This window comes from Miniopterus schreibersii (genome assembly GCF_964146895.1).
Source record: "Miniopterus schreibersii genome assembly, chromosome: 14".
NCBI classification, from domain to species: Eukaryota; Metazoa; Chordata; class Mammalia; order Chiroptera; family Miniopteridae; genus Miniopterus; species Miniopterus schreibersii.
The window spans coordinates 46,119,331-46,133,041 of record NC_138114.1 but is presented as its reverse complement, the minus strand read 5'-3'; the positions used below and the strand labels follow the sequence as shown (position 1 = coordinate 46,133,041).

At 48.4% G+C, this 13,711-nt stretch overlaps 1 protein-coding gene across 4 annotated transcripts in view; it reads left to right on the top strand.

The window, feature by feature from the left end:
• GPAM (glycerol-3-phosphate acyltransferase, mitochondrial) overlaps window positions 1-9,973 on the top strand; it is a 56,262-nt gene extending 46,289 nt beyond the window's left edge. For all 4 annotated transcript variants that reach the window (XM_081158967.1, XM_081158965.1, XM_081158964.1 and 1 more), the window contains exons 16-21: window positions 382-524; window positions 1,699-1,776; window positions 2,603-2,743; window positions 4,284-4,473; window positions 5,636-5,694; window positions 6,337-9,973. In XM_081158967.1, the coding sequence (XP_081015093.1) occupies window positions 382-524; window positions 1,699-1,776; window positions 2,603-2,743; window positions 4,284-4,473; window positions 5,636-5,694; window positions 6,337-6,453 (728 nt within the window). In that variant the 3' untranslated portion in view covers window positions 6,454-9,973. The remainder of the gene's footprint in view (window positions 1-381; window positions 525-1,698; window positions 1,777-2,602; window positions 2,744-4,283; window positions 4,474-5,635; window positions 5,695-6,336) is intronic.
• Window positions 9,974-13,711: the final 3,738 nt, after the last annotated feature.

Here is a 13,711-nt window from a genome sequence, read left to right as displayed (position 1 = left end):
ACAAGTAGTTCCTGAATTACTGCGTAGTGTTAGACTTACGACTAAGGGAGAGAGGTAAGGTGTCTTGCTATCCAGGAGCTGAAAAACTGAGTGAGAGGAGAGACACATGCAGTGATGAGTGGTGGGGGCTCATTTGTGATCAAGGGGGCACAGGGAGGAGAGCAGAGGGGACTGAAGCCCCAGAGGAAGGCGATTGACCAAGTTGGGATCCCATGGACTCATGACAAGTGAGTCCCGAGGGGATTTACTTAAATTTCTCAAGTGAAACGCAGATAATTATTTTCGATGTTACAGTCTAGTAAGGTAATCCAAGTTACTCGTGCCAGTGGAGTTTTCTTGGACTCTGAGACTGTGGCTTCATTGATGCTTTCATTTCCTCAGCCTGCAGCCTTTACGCAGTTCTGAACAAGAGGGGTGCGGGCGGGCCTGCCGGCGGGCCCCCCACCTTGATCAGCCAGGAGCAGCTGGTGCGGAAGGCGGCCAGCCTGTGCTACCTGCTGTCTAATGAAGGCACCATCTCTCTCGTAAGTGACAGCTCTTCAGTGTTGCCTGTTCTCTTTCTCTCTAGCATTTTTATGAAAACGTAAACCAGCTTTGTTTTTCTCTTAGAGAATTTTTGGTTTGTTACCAAGGCTTTACATTCCACTCCTGGTCTCAGTGACCTCCAGACTAATATGTTGTTGACTATCAGGGTGTGGCTGTTGGGGTCACTGCTCCAGAGACCCCTTCGTGCACCTATGAGATGTGTTGGGAGACTGCTCAGTGTTCTGCATCAGTCAGATCCAAGGTTACTGAGCTCTCATTCCGCATAAGGCACTGGGTCAGAGGTCCGTAAGTAATTAACGTGCTTCCTTGTGGATGATGGGGCCACAGAAGATAAGATTCAGAAGCAGTCTTGAAAATCATCTGCTCAACCTTTCCTCACTTTACAGATGGGGAAACTGAGGCCCAGCAGTCCTGATGAGCATTTATGTTATGTTCAAGCACTTGTAGGCGTTTATAATGAGGCATATGTGTTAAGCAATAGAGCAGTATTTTTCCCTCAAAATCAACAACGAGAATTCATATTCTCTTTGAAGCTCAATGTTCTCTTCCACGTCTATGAATGTGTCCTGGCCATTTATGAGTATATGTGTTATGAGCACCGCCCTCCCCACGGGGTTCTCCTATACAGCACATTGCTGGTCCTGCTGGGGAATCTGCTTTGCCTAGTCTTGGGGGGCGGAGTGGGAGGGGAGAGGTGGGTAAGCTCTCAGGTTGCCTTCAGTCTCCCTGGGCCTTTTTGAGTCACTTGAATATTGTGTTGCCTCATCCACCAACTTCGTGTGCATTTACCGTGTGACAGCTTTCGCAGAGAAATGGCCTGGAAAAAGTGAAACAGGTCCTGGGGCCTGACAAGCAACCCTCTGAGGGCTTGCTTCCCTGGAGGCGGGGGAGGGACTGAGTTTGGGAGCACCTTTGTAGGTGGTGCCACACTGGGTGCCACCAGTCAGGTGAATGAGGTCTCTTCTGTGGCTTTGCCCATGACCACAGGAAGGTTACCAGGAGATGGGCATCGGAAAGCTTAGGACTTACCAGTGGAGTGAGGCGGGTGATATCATGGAAGCATTGGCAGCTACCTTGTATACAGTGTTTTCTGTTTCTAATAAAGGAGCTATAGGACCATGACATTGACCTTGAAATGTCTGTTCTTTTCAGCCATGCCAGACGTTTTACCAAGCCTGCCATGAGACAGTAGGGAGGTTCCTCCAGTACGGCATTCTCACGGTGGCAGAGGTGAGAGGAATCGCTGTCCTTCATTGCCTTTGTTTCCTTGTCTTTTCTGCCAACTCTTTAAACCAGTGTTACAACCAGTTGTTTTAACCAATAAGTTACATTTTTTTAAAAAAAAATATATCTTTATTGATTTCAAAGAGAGGAAAGGAGAGGGGGAGAGAGAGATAGAAACATCAATGATGAGAGAGTCATTGATTGAGCCCACAACCCGGGCATGTGCCCTGACCGGGAATCGAACCCTGATTGCCTGGATCCCAGGTTGACGCTCAACTGCTGAGTCATGCCCGGCTGGGCCCAATAAGTTACATTTGATATGTAGTCAAATCCAGATGAAGAGAAGAGAAAAGTCAGAAGGGGAAGTGTAAATGTCTTCGGATTGTTTAATATTTGCTTCCTTCTGTGTGACTGGTGTCTAAAACACATCTTGACTTAATTCCGGATCTGGAAGTTGTCGTTCTAACATGAGATGTTTTACCTCTCAGTGTGCCTATAGCTTGCGCATATGCATATTTCTCTTTTGAGATTTTGTTTTAATTTTGGTAAATTTAGTAGAGCAGGTATGGCCTGGGAAAGTAGGTATCAATGTAGAAAAGGTGAGGGCATTTTTATTTTATGTGTCTGGTAGCTCTCCCCCCCTTCTTTCCTTCTTTCTCTCCTCGCTGTCTCCCTAGTGATTCCGAGTTTGGAGAGGGAGGTGGATTGATGTTGTAAACGGCTGGCAGAGAAAAGTGGGGAGGGAATGAGAGGAACTGCTGTGGCTGGTCCAACCAGCAGTGTCCGTGTGCCTGTGCGTGTTTGTTGACTGTTGCTTATCTCCTTGGCATAGCAAGATGAACAGGAAGATATCAGTCCTGGTCTTGCTGAGCAGCAGTGGGAAAAGAAGCTTCCTGACCCCCTGTCCTGGAGAAGCGATGAGGAAGATGAAGACAGTGATTTCGGGGAGGAGCAGCGAGACTGCTACCTGAAGGTACTTTGGGGAATTCTGGTGGACGTTACAGTGATGACTGGAGGTTTATGCTGCCACTAGTTAGTGAGGTTCTGATAACTGGGACCCTGGTGACTTATTCATAGCTAAAGCACCCAAAATACAGCCTCAGCATTTTCTACCAAGTGAAATAAAGCTCTCAAGCTTTTGAATTAATACCTTAAGTTGTTCAGTTCGAGTATAATTAAATGGAGAGGAACCAAGAGTGAACACTCAGAAAGATGAATGTCCTGGATGGTGCCGTTCATGACCCTGTCACCACAGTAAGCAGGTGCAGACCTGTGCCATACCCGTTCACCCCTGAAGAGGCGTGTCAGTGTTCAGTCATCACCAGGCAAGGCTGCACCACACCAGCCGTGGGAGGGGAATTAACATTCAGCTGTCGTTGGTCTGGCTGCTCTTTTTGTGTCCTCAGTCTTGCCATCACTTCCAAATTTTATACATCTAGCTCTTTGCTGTCAATGAAAACAAATCCTATCACAGGAGAAAATTTGGATTTTTAAAAGTTTGATTGCCCCTCATTTAGAAGAATTAATTTTGTCTAATTTGTGATTTTAGAAATTAGTAATAATGACCCATCTTTTCTGAATACTCTAAGTGGACACTTTCTCTGTAGTGGGATGACACCCCTAGTTTACACAAACACACATACACACACATATACACGAGTCAGGAGGCGTAGCTTCTGGAGATTCCAAATGACATTTAGAAAAATTTCTGTTTGGGTTTTTTGGTTTTTTTTAAAATATGTCTTTATTGATTTCAGAGAGAGGAAGGGAGAGGGAGAGAGAGAGAGAAATATCAATGATGAGAGAGTCATTGATCAGCTGCTTCCTGCATGCCCCCCACTGGGGATCGAGCCTGAAACCTGGGCATGTGCCCTGACCGGGAATCGAACCTCCATCTCCTGGATCCTGGGTTGATGCTCAACAGCTGATCCACGCCGGCTGGGCTGTTTGGGGTTTTTTTACCATCAAGATGGGGCAGTGATCTTGCTTCCACACACAGGGGGGCTTATCTGAATGTGCATGGTTGGAGGGTACAGTGAGAGCCTTGCCATCACCACACCATCACCATGGGCTGAAGGACAACGGAGGTGGGGGGTGGCAGGAAGTGGGAACTGGGGAGGACTGAGATGATCTGTGGTCTTATCATGTGACCTTTCTGTACCCTTGAGTGACTGTCAGGCCAGGCTTCCAACCCTGTAGAGTTTAACCTTGGGACCGGCTACTTTCAGTCATATTATGACAGTGTCATAATTATGGCATTCGGGCACCACAGTTCCTTCTAGGCAGCTGCACAATGAATGCAAATCTCATGTACTGTAGAAGTCAGTGATTATGAAAAAGAGTACATTTCAGGACTTACAGCCATTTCCAGCACAGGCCGTGTGCGTGAGCAGTAGGCTGCTCTGTGCAGTGACAATTACAGCCATCTTCTCCATCACAGGTTCTTCGGGTGGTTCCCCTGTCAGTGTTCCGTTTCTTTCCCTTCTCATGATTTTGTCTCTGCTCTTGCACAGGTGAGCCAGTCCAAGGAGCACCAGCAGTTCATTACCTTCTTGCAGCGGCTCCTGGGCCCTTTGCTGGAGGCCTACAGCTCCGCCGCCATCTTCATCCACAGCTTCAGCGACCCTGTTCCGGAGCCTGAGTACCTGCAGAAGCTGCACAAATACCTCATCACCAGAACAGAGAGAAGCGTTGCTGTTTATGGTATGCATGTCGCTGGCTTGGCTCCTTTTAAATCTATAACTTTTTTGATTACAGGAATCAGCTAATTGTAGGAAATTGGGGGAAAAAAACCGCAAAATTATCCTGACCTCTTGCTTCATGGTCCCATCATTTGTGAGCTTCCTGCGTGCTGTTGCATGTAGTTGTTTGTCCTTGCTGCTTTGCAGTCATCCATTGATAAGTATTTACTGCATTTTATTCATTCTGCTGTTGACAGATATCTGGGTGGTTTGCAGTTCAGAGCCACTGTGAATGGTGCTGCTCTGCATAGGTTGAGTATGTCTTTGGGTGAACATGTGTACGCATCATGTTGGGTGCATATCCAGGAGGAGAATTGCCTAGTCACAGGGTGGCACGTTCAGCTTTAGTGGGTGGGTCCTGCCAGACGCTTCCTGCATGTGGACCAGTTTGCGCTCCCACCAGCTGTGTCTGCTCAGTTGCTCCACCTCCTGGCTGGTTCTTGGTATTGTCGGGTGAGAGGTGTGATTGGGGTGGGGTAGCATTTTATAGTTATGGTTTAGAACTGAAACTGCCGTGAATCAGTAGTTTATTTAGAGACAGAGGGATCTAGAGATAGAGGTCAATCTAGAGAGATGTATAGATCTGATCTAGATCGATACCTAGAGAGAGTCATCTCACATTCTAGATGAGGAAGGCATCCTGTTCACATAGCTAGTTAATGGGCAGACCTGGGTTAGGACTCTTCTGACCTCGAGACTTGTGCTCTTTCCGCTTCCGCTGCTGTGGGAATCATCTGTGCAGTTTAGAAGGATTTCTACACAGTCTCCTTTGATTCTCACGAAACCCCTTCAAGACGGATGCTTAGGTATTTTTCCTTCCTTTCCTCCCCCATTCCTCTCCCTTCCCTTCTCTCTCTGTCTCACTGTGTCTGTCTCTGTCTCTCTCTGTCTCTCTCTGTCTCTTTCTCCTTATTCTTCTCTCCTTCTCTCTTTTTCTTCTTAAAAGATGACAGTGGGTTTAAAGAAACAGCAAATCACTTGAGACTCGCAGGTCGCCAGCAGCAGAACTGGAGCTCGAGCCGTCTGCCGACTTGCTCTCATTTCTGCAGCCCCCACGCTTTCTCCCCGTGGATGCTGGGTTTGCTCGCCTGGGCATTTCACAGGGTCTCATTCTTTCCCTGCAGCTGAGAGCGCCACATACTGTCTCGTGAAGAATGCCGTGAAAATGTTTAAGGATATTGGGGTAAGTGCCCACTGCATGTGGTATAAAAGCTTGTGTTAACTTCTGTTCTCTTCTTGTATAGACCTAGCCTGTCTGAGCTCCCTTTGGGGCGGGGGGCGCGGAGAGAAGCAGTTTCTGCTGGATTAACCATGAAGGCATTTCTGGGGATGGGTGGGGGCATTGAAGGCGAGTCCCGTCAGTACAGATTTCTTTGAAAGTTCCAGAGTTTTGCTGGTTTTCACCTTCATTCCAAAACTGTTTACACAGAATGTGTCAGTGTGTTTCAGGATGCTCCTGCAGGTGGGCAGGGGTGTTAATGATGCCTGTGGTTCTGATTGTTTTTACCAGTATCGCTAGAAGCATCCTTAGCCATCTTACTTTCTTGTATCATGTGGAGTGATGAATTACTAGTGGGCTTTGTCAGGGACTGTGTGTGACTTTATTCCAACATAAATGTTAGAGGGAAGTGCATTGGCTGCCCTCCACCGAAAACACCACACCTGCACCGCTAACCTCCACCCCTCGCAGACACGGGCAGTGCATGTGCTTAAAGCCAGGATACAGTGTCATGTGCCTTAGTGTTCCTTGGGGTCTAGGACACAGGTCGTGGTTGGTGATGGAAATGCCCCCTTTTTTTGTGTTTAATTTGAACTTTCTCTTTAGGTTTTCAAAGAGACCAAACAGAAGAGAGTGTCTATTTTAGAACTCAGCAGCACTTTCCTACCTCAATGCAACCGGCAAAAACTCCTAGAATATCTTCTGAGCTTTGTGGTGCTGTAGGTGCCGGCTGCACCTCCGGCAGGCGAAGGGCATGGACGGGCCCCTCGTGGGCTCCAGCCTCTGGTTCGAAGTGGAAGGTGCGTCATGCAGCCAGGCCTGACCTGTCCTGATGTGACCTCCCGGGTACAAGTGCCTTCTTCCCTCTGAGGATCTGTGACCATCCCAACTCTGAGGTGACAGAGCAGCCTGCAGATAAACACTCTGGGGCCCCGGCCTCCGTTTGCAATTCCTAATCAGTAGATGACAAAAGGAAATCTCAAAGTGATTTTGGAGTTTATTAAAGATTTACGTTTTAAGTATCTGTTAAGGACTAATTACTGTGAAGGACACAGAATGTAGCTGTGTTCTAGAACCGAACCTAGTGTGGTGTACTTAATGCTGTCGGGTTCATTGGTGTATTTTTTGATTAACAGTTAATCTTCCTTTAGAAACAGTTGAGTCATCCATTTACTGTTTTTTTCTTTCAGTTTTATCTTTGTCAGTAGAAGGTAAATTTTAAATGGGATCCTTTTATCCCAAAGGGCTTTGTGGAAGAATGGGCTGGTGTACATCACACCCAGGTGTCCCGGTGCTGGCCTGTGCAGTCAGACGTAGGGAGTGCTAAATGGAAATGCGTTAGATTAGGTCAGGGGTGGAGATAGCATGACCAAATATCTAGCACCAGAAATACCTGTGGCTGGGAAGGTTCAAGGTGAAGTTGGCCAGAAAACTGACTTTGAAAACTTCTGCTCAGATAAAGTACCATTGAATTTTAAATGGCCACAAGTATTTAGGAGCACTTTTGTTTCATGTCTGTACCCTTTCCCACCCCTCAGGTGGTCCCTGCCTCTCACAGGTATAGCCATTTGTTGGAGACCCTCCAGCCAAGTAGCCGCTGTCCTAACTTGATTGCCTCAGCCTGGGAGACTGTTGGCAGGAAGTGCTCCGGCTGCAGGCTGCTGACCCAGGGCTCCCTGTGCTATACCAGCTGTGTGCTGAGCCTGGTCCAGTGCCTGGTACCCACTTGAGTTGTGCAATGTGCAGCCTGTGTGGGCTTCGTGGGGGCCTGCTGACTGGTGAATGGTTGGAGGCATTTATGGATCTTTAGCTTGAGGGAAAACCATGGTTCTTTAGAAATTTAACAGGTTACATGCCCCAACCCCAATGCCACGTAGTGGCAAATCATTATGAAAACTTGTCTGTTCATACAGAGGTGCCTTTCTGTGAGCGAGGAGCTTAGTGTTCATCAATTGTGCTAATTCTGATTTCTTAAGATCAAGTGATACTAAAATGTTTTCTAACAGTTCATTGTTCTTTTTCTCCATGTGTTATGGGATGAGGAACTTTTCCTAATGAATATTGCATATAGTCTTTGAACTTAATATGAAAGTACTGAGAATGAAGTTTGTACTTAAATAAGCTTGCATTTTAAATGCTAATCATATCTCGTGAATATTCTGTGTTTTGGGAAAGGGAAGGGTACTGACTGATATTTCACTTTGAATGAAATATCTGGTTTGAAACTCATAGCAATAAGGCCGAGCTGTGCGACCTTCACTCTTCTCAGATTCCCCATTTGGGACATACTGTTTCTGGACAGGAACTCACGTACCACTCGGCCACCGTCAGTGTTGCAGCGGCTCTGGTGCGGAGCGGGGGCTTCATCTTGCAGCTTCCGTTTCACCAGCTGGGAGTTCGGACGGAGTGCATGCGGAGGCTTCCATATCCCCGCGGGCTTCCCTGTCCTGGCCAGCAGACGTTTCACTAGTCTCTCATTCACTCCCTAAATGAAAGTTCAAGGTTACTCAGCCTGTCTTTTGTTCTCTGAAACGCCAAGGTTGGCACTGGCTGCTCGTGGCTGCCGTCGCCCTGCTTGTGAATCTGCTAGAGCTGCGCTGCTGGGCCAGCCAGAGCGGGGACAGCTGCTTCTCTGGCTCCATTTCCCCTCCCCGCTGGTTCACTTTCTAGAAATCTAATCATGCTCTGGGGAGTGTGGTGTATGGTCCACTAGCGCTCTCACCACTTAACTCACTGTGAGGATAAATATGCACGCTTTTTTGTAATTAACTGGTGCTTTGAAAACCTTCTTTAAGGAAGGAAAATCTCAACCAAAGTTATGCTCACCCAGACCAGCTGACCCTCGAGCTAACCTTAGCACAGCTCACTCTTCAGTGCCTCTTGCGAGAACACCCGCGTCATCACAGGGCTTCCCGATGGCAGTTTCGCTTAAAGATTTATTCATTGTTTTCCCAAAGCGAATGGCTTCCACGTAAGATTAAACAAACTAGGTGCTTGTAAATAATTTATTACAGTTTACTCTTGCATTTCTCTGAACCTGAAATGCTTGCCCTCCAGGGAAAGACTGTGAGTCAGGTTAAAATCAAACAAAGAAAACTCCCAATAATAAACAGTGTGAAACTGCGCCCTTTCAGAATGGGAGTGCTCCACGTCATTCAGAAGAAGGGAAGGAGTCTTTGATCTCTTAGGTTTTAAGGACACCAAAGGGCAAGAACTAGTGTGGGATGTGTAGAACTGGTGACAAACACCATGTGGAAGGGCCGTGACTGTCAGCTGGCTGTGGCATTCCCCTCCCCCGGGGGGAAACGCACTGCGTCTCCCTAGTCCTCAGGGTGGTGAGTGCGCTGTGTGACGTCCACAGGTGTCCTGCATAAGAAAGTGTTCCTGGCAAAGCAAATTTGGACATGGATCCTCTTTCCTGGAAACTCACCGTGCACTTCAGCGCAGTGAGGGCTCAGGCTCTGCGAGGAAGCCTGTTAACCGGCATTTCCAACCTGTGACCCCGGGACCTTTCCCCCTTCCGGACACCATTGGGAAACGCCAGGTTAGGCAGCTCTTCAAGGGGATAACACAGTAACTGACAGATGGCTGAGGCAGAGTTTGCATGGATTTTGTACAATCAGATGTTACATTTAAAGGCTATATGTTTCCTCCCCTACAGACAGTGAGCAAAGGCACCTGTAATATAGGTGGTCAGAGCCCTTTCTTCCCATGGAAAGACCAGCTGTCAGTGATCCTGGGTTTTCACTGAAAGTAGCAAAATTAACACAAAGATGAACTGGGGCAAATAAGACTTTTATTCAGATTTAGAAAAATATATTGCACCATTGAATGTAGATTTTTATCCACAGATAGTTCTAGTTTAGAAGTGACAGGACCTATTACTGACGTTTATAAGACTTCATTTGGATGTAAATCTGTTTTTTTAAAGCACTTTTTAGGAATGAGACTTGGCATCTAGCATTTTAGTTTAATACAAACTAATGATTGCATTTGAAAGAGACTTTTGACTTCATTTCTAAACACCTAAAGCTCAGAAATGCCTTGAGGGAAGGTGTTAAACTGTTTGCCTGTTGTACAAAGAAACACTGACTTGTAAAAAGGATTTCTCTTACTGTGAAATAACACTGTGTGATTTTGTGAGCAACACTTACTTGGAAACATTAATTGATTTTTATGTCTGTTAATAATGTAAGAAGCACAGAATTGTAGTTCTGTTTTAATAAATCAAAAAATGACTATATTCTTGATGTCTTGATTTGTAGTTAAAAGTTCCCTACATAAAATTCATTATACAAACAATTGTTCTTGTTTGACTTTATACAGAACTTGATTAAAAAGCTTATGAGAACTAATCTTACATAAATTGATGGACCTTCGGTGCGTGATTTTATTACTGACTCGGCGCTCTTGACACTGATCCAGCACTTGGCGAGGGGGATGTAAACCCACGTCTCAGCTGCTGCTCTCCTTAGTAAATATTCACGTCACAGATACGTTCTTTGGGTGTCTGTAAAAATGCCTTTACACTTGGTGCTTCTGTCATAGTTTTGTAAAGTTTATAAAAGTATGTACTGAAGTGTTTGGTTTTTCCTACTAATTTGTAATAATTGCTCAAAAAATGAGAGTTTGCTTTTTTGATAAGGCAAATGCATTATTAAAGCACTGTTTTCTGCAGACCCTTAAAAGCACTCAGATGCAGCCTTCTCTCAAGAGTGTGCCCCCTGCAGGGGGTGGTCAGTACATGCCCAGGGATGCCATCCGCGACCCTTGGGTGCTGGGCACGGCTGTGAACCTGACTCCCAAGGCCATCCTGTTCGTCTGTTCTCTCTGTTCTCTGCCAGCCTTTATCTGATCTCTGTCCTTTAACCCCTCTGACTTCCTCTGGGATGTCGTTGCCATGACTATGCCCTCACCCCTTGGCGCATTCATTCTTTGCTTTAGCAACTCTCGCTGCCCCCAAGCAGGACCTCCCCTTATCAGAGAAAATTCTAACTTTCACAACCACTCTCTGTAAGTCGATATTAAGTTTCAAGCCTAATCTCTCAATGTTTGGTCCTGTCCTAATTTTAGTACTTCCCTTCCTAACGCCTTGCAGCCCGTCTTGTATGTGTACCTAGAAAAGTTCTAACGTTCCCCCTGGACAAATACAAAGGAGTTTTCTTCTCTGTCGTCCACAGCAAGGTCTTTAGTCATAGGAAAGTCATCAAGTCTGAAAATTAGAGTAACTGGTTATATGACTTTGGGCAAACACTTGATTTCCCCCATTTGTAAATTGGGGCAAGAAAATTAGAACCCCAGCGGGCCCGTGGGCAGCGCTTTGAAAGAATTTATCCTCTGAGCGTGAAGACAGACTTCATCGCAGGGCCCAGTTTTCTCGGGCAGAACTCTTGCAGCAGATATGGTGGGACCCGTGGGTGCTCCTGCGCCTCGGCCGCCTGCATCTGCCTGCTGAGGGCGTTCTCTGACCTGCGGACACTGGTGAGCTGCAGGCCTAATTCAGACCGTGCATTTGCCTCGGTTGGTAACTGAATCATCAAAGAGATGAAGTCAATGCATAAGATGCCAGAAGATTTTTCTAAAATCTACAGTTCTAGTAAAATTCTAGCTTCTGTTAAAGCCATTAGACCTGGCAGCACTGGGCCTGCATTCTGCAGGGAGCAAGGGGTTGGTGATGAAGAGCGGTCATTCAGATGGGGTATGGGCTTGTCGTTTGCTAGTTTCCCCTGCCAGATTGTCCCTCGGTGGCACTGAGGCCGAGGGTCACGGGGTCATGGAAACATTGAATTTATACAGTCTATTGTGTTTATATTTTTCAAAATAGCAGTGTTTCTAAATGCATGCCGTTGTTTGAAATGGAAAAGAGAAGCCTGTGAGTCTGCAGAGGGGCACTTTGTTTTGTGTGGGGAGAGTAAAGTAACTCACGTTGAGCATGAACTGACTGCCAGCCGCTGAGCTAACAGCTTTGCGGGCACAGCCAGCCACTCCCCCGGCTACGCTTGAGGAAGCAGAGGTGCGGGACTCACGTTTCTCGGGGAAGCATGGCCAGCTTGGCCCTCAGACCCCTGCATTGCCCACTGAACCTGGGTTTCCTTGACCGTGAGCTTCTCCCTGAGTGTTTGCATTTCAGGATCTGAGGGTGGTAAGTCCCCACGGTCACCACATTTGGGGGTGGGATAGAGATGAGGGTGGAGGGAGAAATAAGGAGGGTGATGCCTTAGGTAGTGGGGCTTTCTCCCTATTATTTAAAGTCTGCTTCCCAGGACCCACGTGGCTGTCTCAGGAGTTAGACCTGCCCAACCCAGGGCAACAGGCCACAGCTGCTGCAGGAGAGGAAGCCCGGGCTGGTGTCCAGGGCGACGGATGGGCCGACCCCATGACTGGGGCTTCAGGCTGATGAAAAGAAGGCCGTGCCCTGGAAGTCAGGGGTGAGTCCATTTTCTTGGCTTTCTTAGGGTACAGAGCCCCAACCTACCAACAGACTAGAGTTTGGACAGGTAGAGTCCCATGCAGGAGCCTGGGGTCTTTGGGATTAACCGTCTTTGTGACATGACTGCAGCCGAGGTGTTTTTTGCTTTGTGCTTCAGCCTAGAATCTGGCTGAGGCTGCCTGGGTTCAAATCCCAGCTCTACCCTCGCCTGCCAAGCGACCCTGTCCCTCTTGATTAGCTGCCTCCACATAATAGGGGATACAATGAAGTAATGGACGCTCACGAAGTATTTAGCATTAAACCCGGCACACAGTAAGTGCTTTGTTAATGTTAGCTCCATTAAGAGTCTGTGCCTTTCTGGTAACTCAGAAAAGTGTCGGCAGCACCCTCTGCTTTTTCAGCCTCCACCTGCCCACCCACTCCCTCGGCCAGGGTTTCTGGAATTCTCTGACAGACACTCTGCGAGCCACGGTGGAGACAGGGACAGCAGCCTCCGCCCTCAGCTTTCCAGGGGTCATGAAGTTTCCCAGGCGAATTTGCTGGAATCTGGCCCCAGGACGCAGGGTGTGGCCACGCCGCGCATTCCAGCTTTGTCCACCAGGTGGCGCCCGAGCCCCATCTAGGGCTCCTAGACCGGGGCTGGAAAAAAGTTTGGTCACCGCCCAGACCAGGGGACTGAGGCGTGCATCCTGGGGGGCCTTGGATGCTCCTCGGCAGCGGGGCTTCTCACCCACAAGTGAGACCTCAGGATGGGTCCTCCAAGTGGAGGGAAGGGAAGGGAGGAGCGGGGTGGTGGGGATGAGGGGGCGGCCGTGGAGCCCCAGGGCCCCTGTCTCCCTCATCTCCATTTCCTGTCTGCTGTCCCGCAGGAGCAAAGGTGTGAGTGGCTGGGGCCTGAGGCAGCCTCTGCCTGGGTCTCATTTCTGTGGACTGGTCTCTGCCCATTGCCCTGTGCTGGGCCAGGCTCTGGCCACTCTGTCACCTCCCTGGGATGCCGGGGTGAGCTCCTCTCCGGCCCCCCAACCCCCCTATTCCTTATAGTCCATCTTCCATGAGCCTTTCTGCCCGTTAGTCACCCCCAGAGCCCTCCACGATGACCTGTCCTCTCTGTCGTCACTCTCAAACCCGACCCCTCAAGGCTTCTCAGACGCCCTCCTTCCCTCCTCTGCCCCTTTGTTGCTGCAGTTTGTCACCACCTTTGGCCTGGAGTCACCTGGAGGTGACTTCCTTCTGCTGAGCTCTCATGCCGTGGACCTTTTCGTCCATTCACTGCACCATCACTGAGCACCTCCTGTACGCAGCTGGGAGGGCCTCAGGGAGAACTGTAGCTTTGTGTTTGGGGCGATGGGGAACCGCTGGGGGGGGGTGAGGGGCGGGATGCTGGGGCTGGAAGGCGTGTCCTGTGCTTCACAGCTTTGCCCTGGGCGGGAGGGCGCGCCTCTCTGGGAACCAGCCCCCCATCCCCAGCACAGGAAGCAGGTCCCAAAGCTGGAGGCTCCAGGTAGAGCCTAAGGCGCAGGGCCCTTCCATCCACTAGAGGGCGCCTGCACC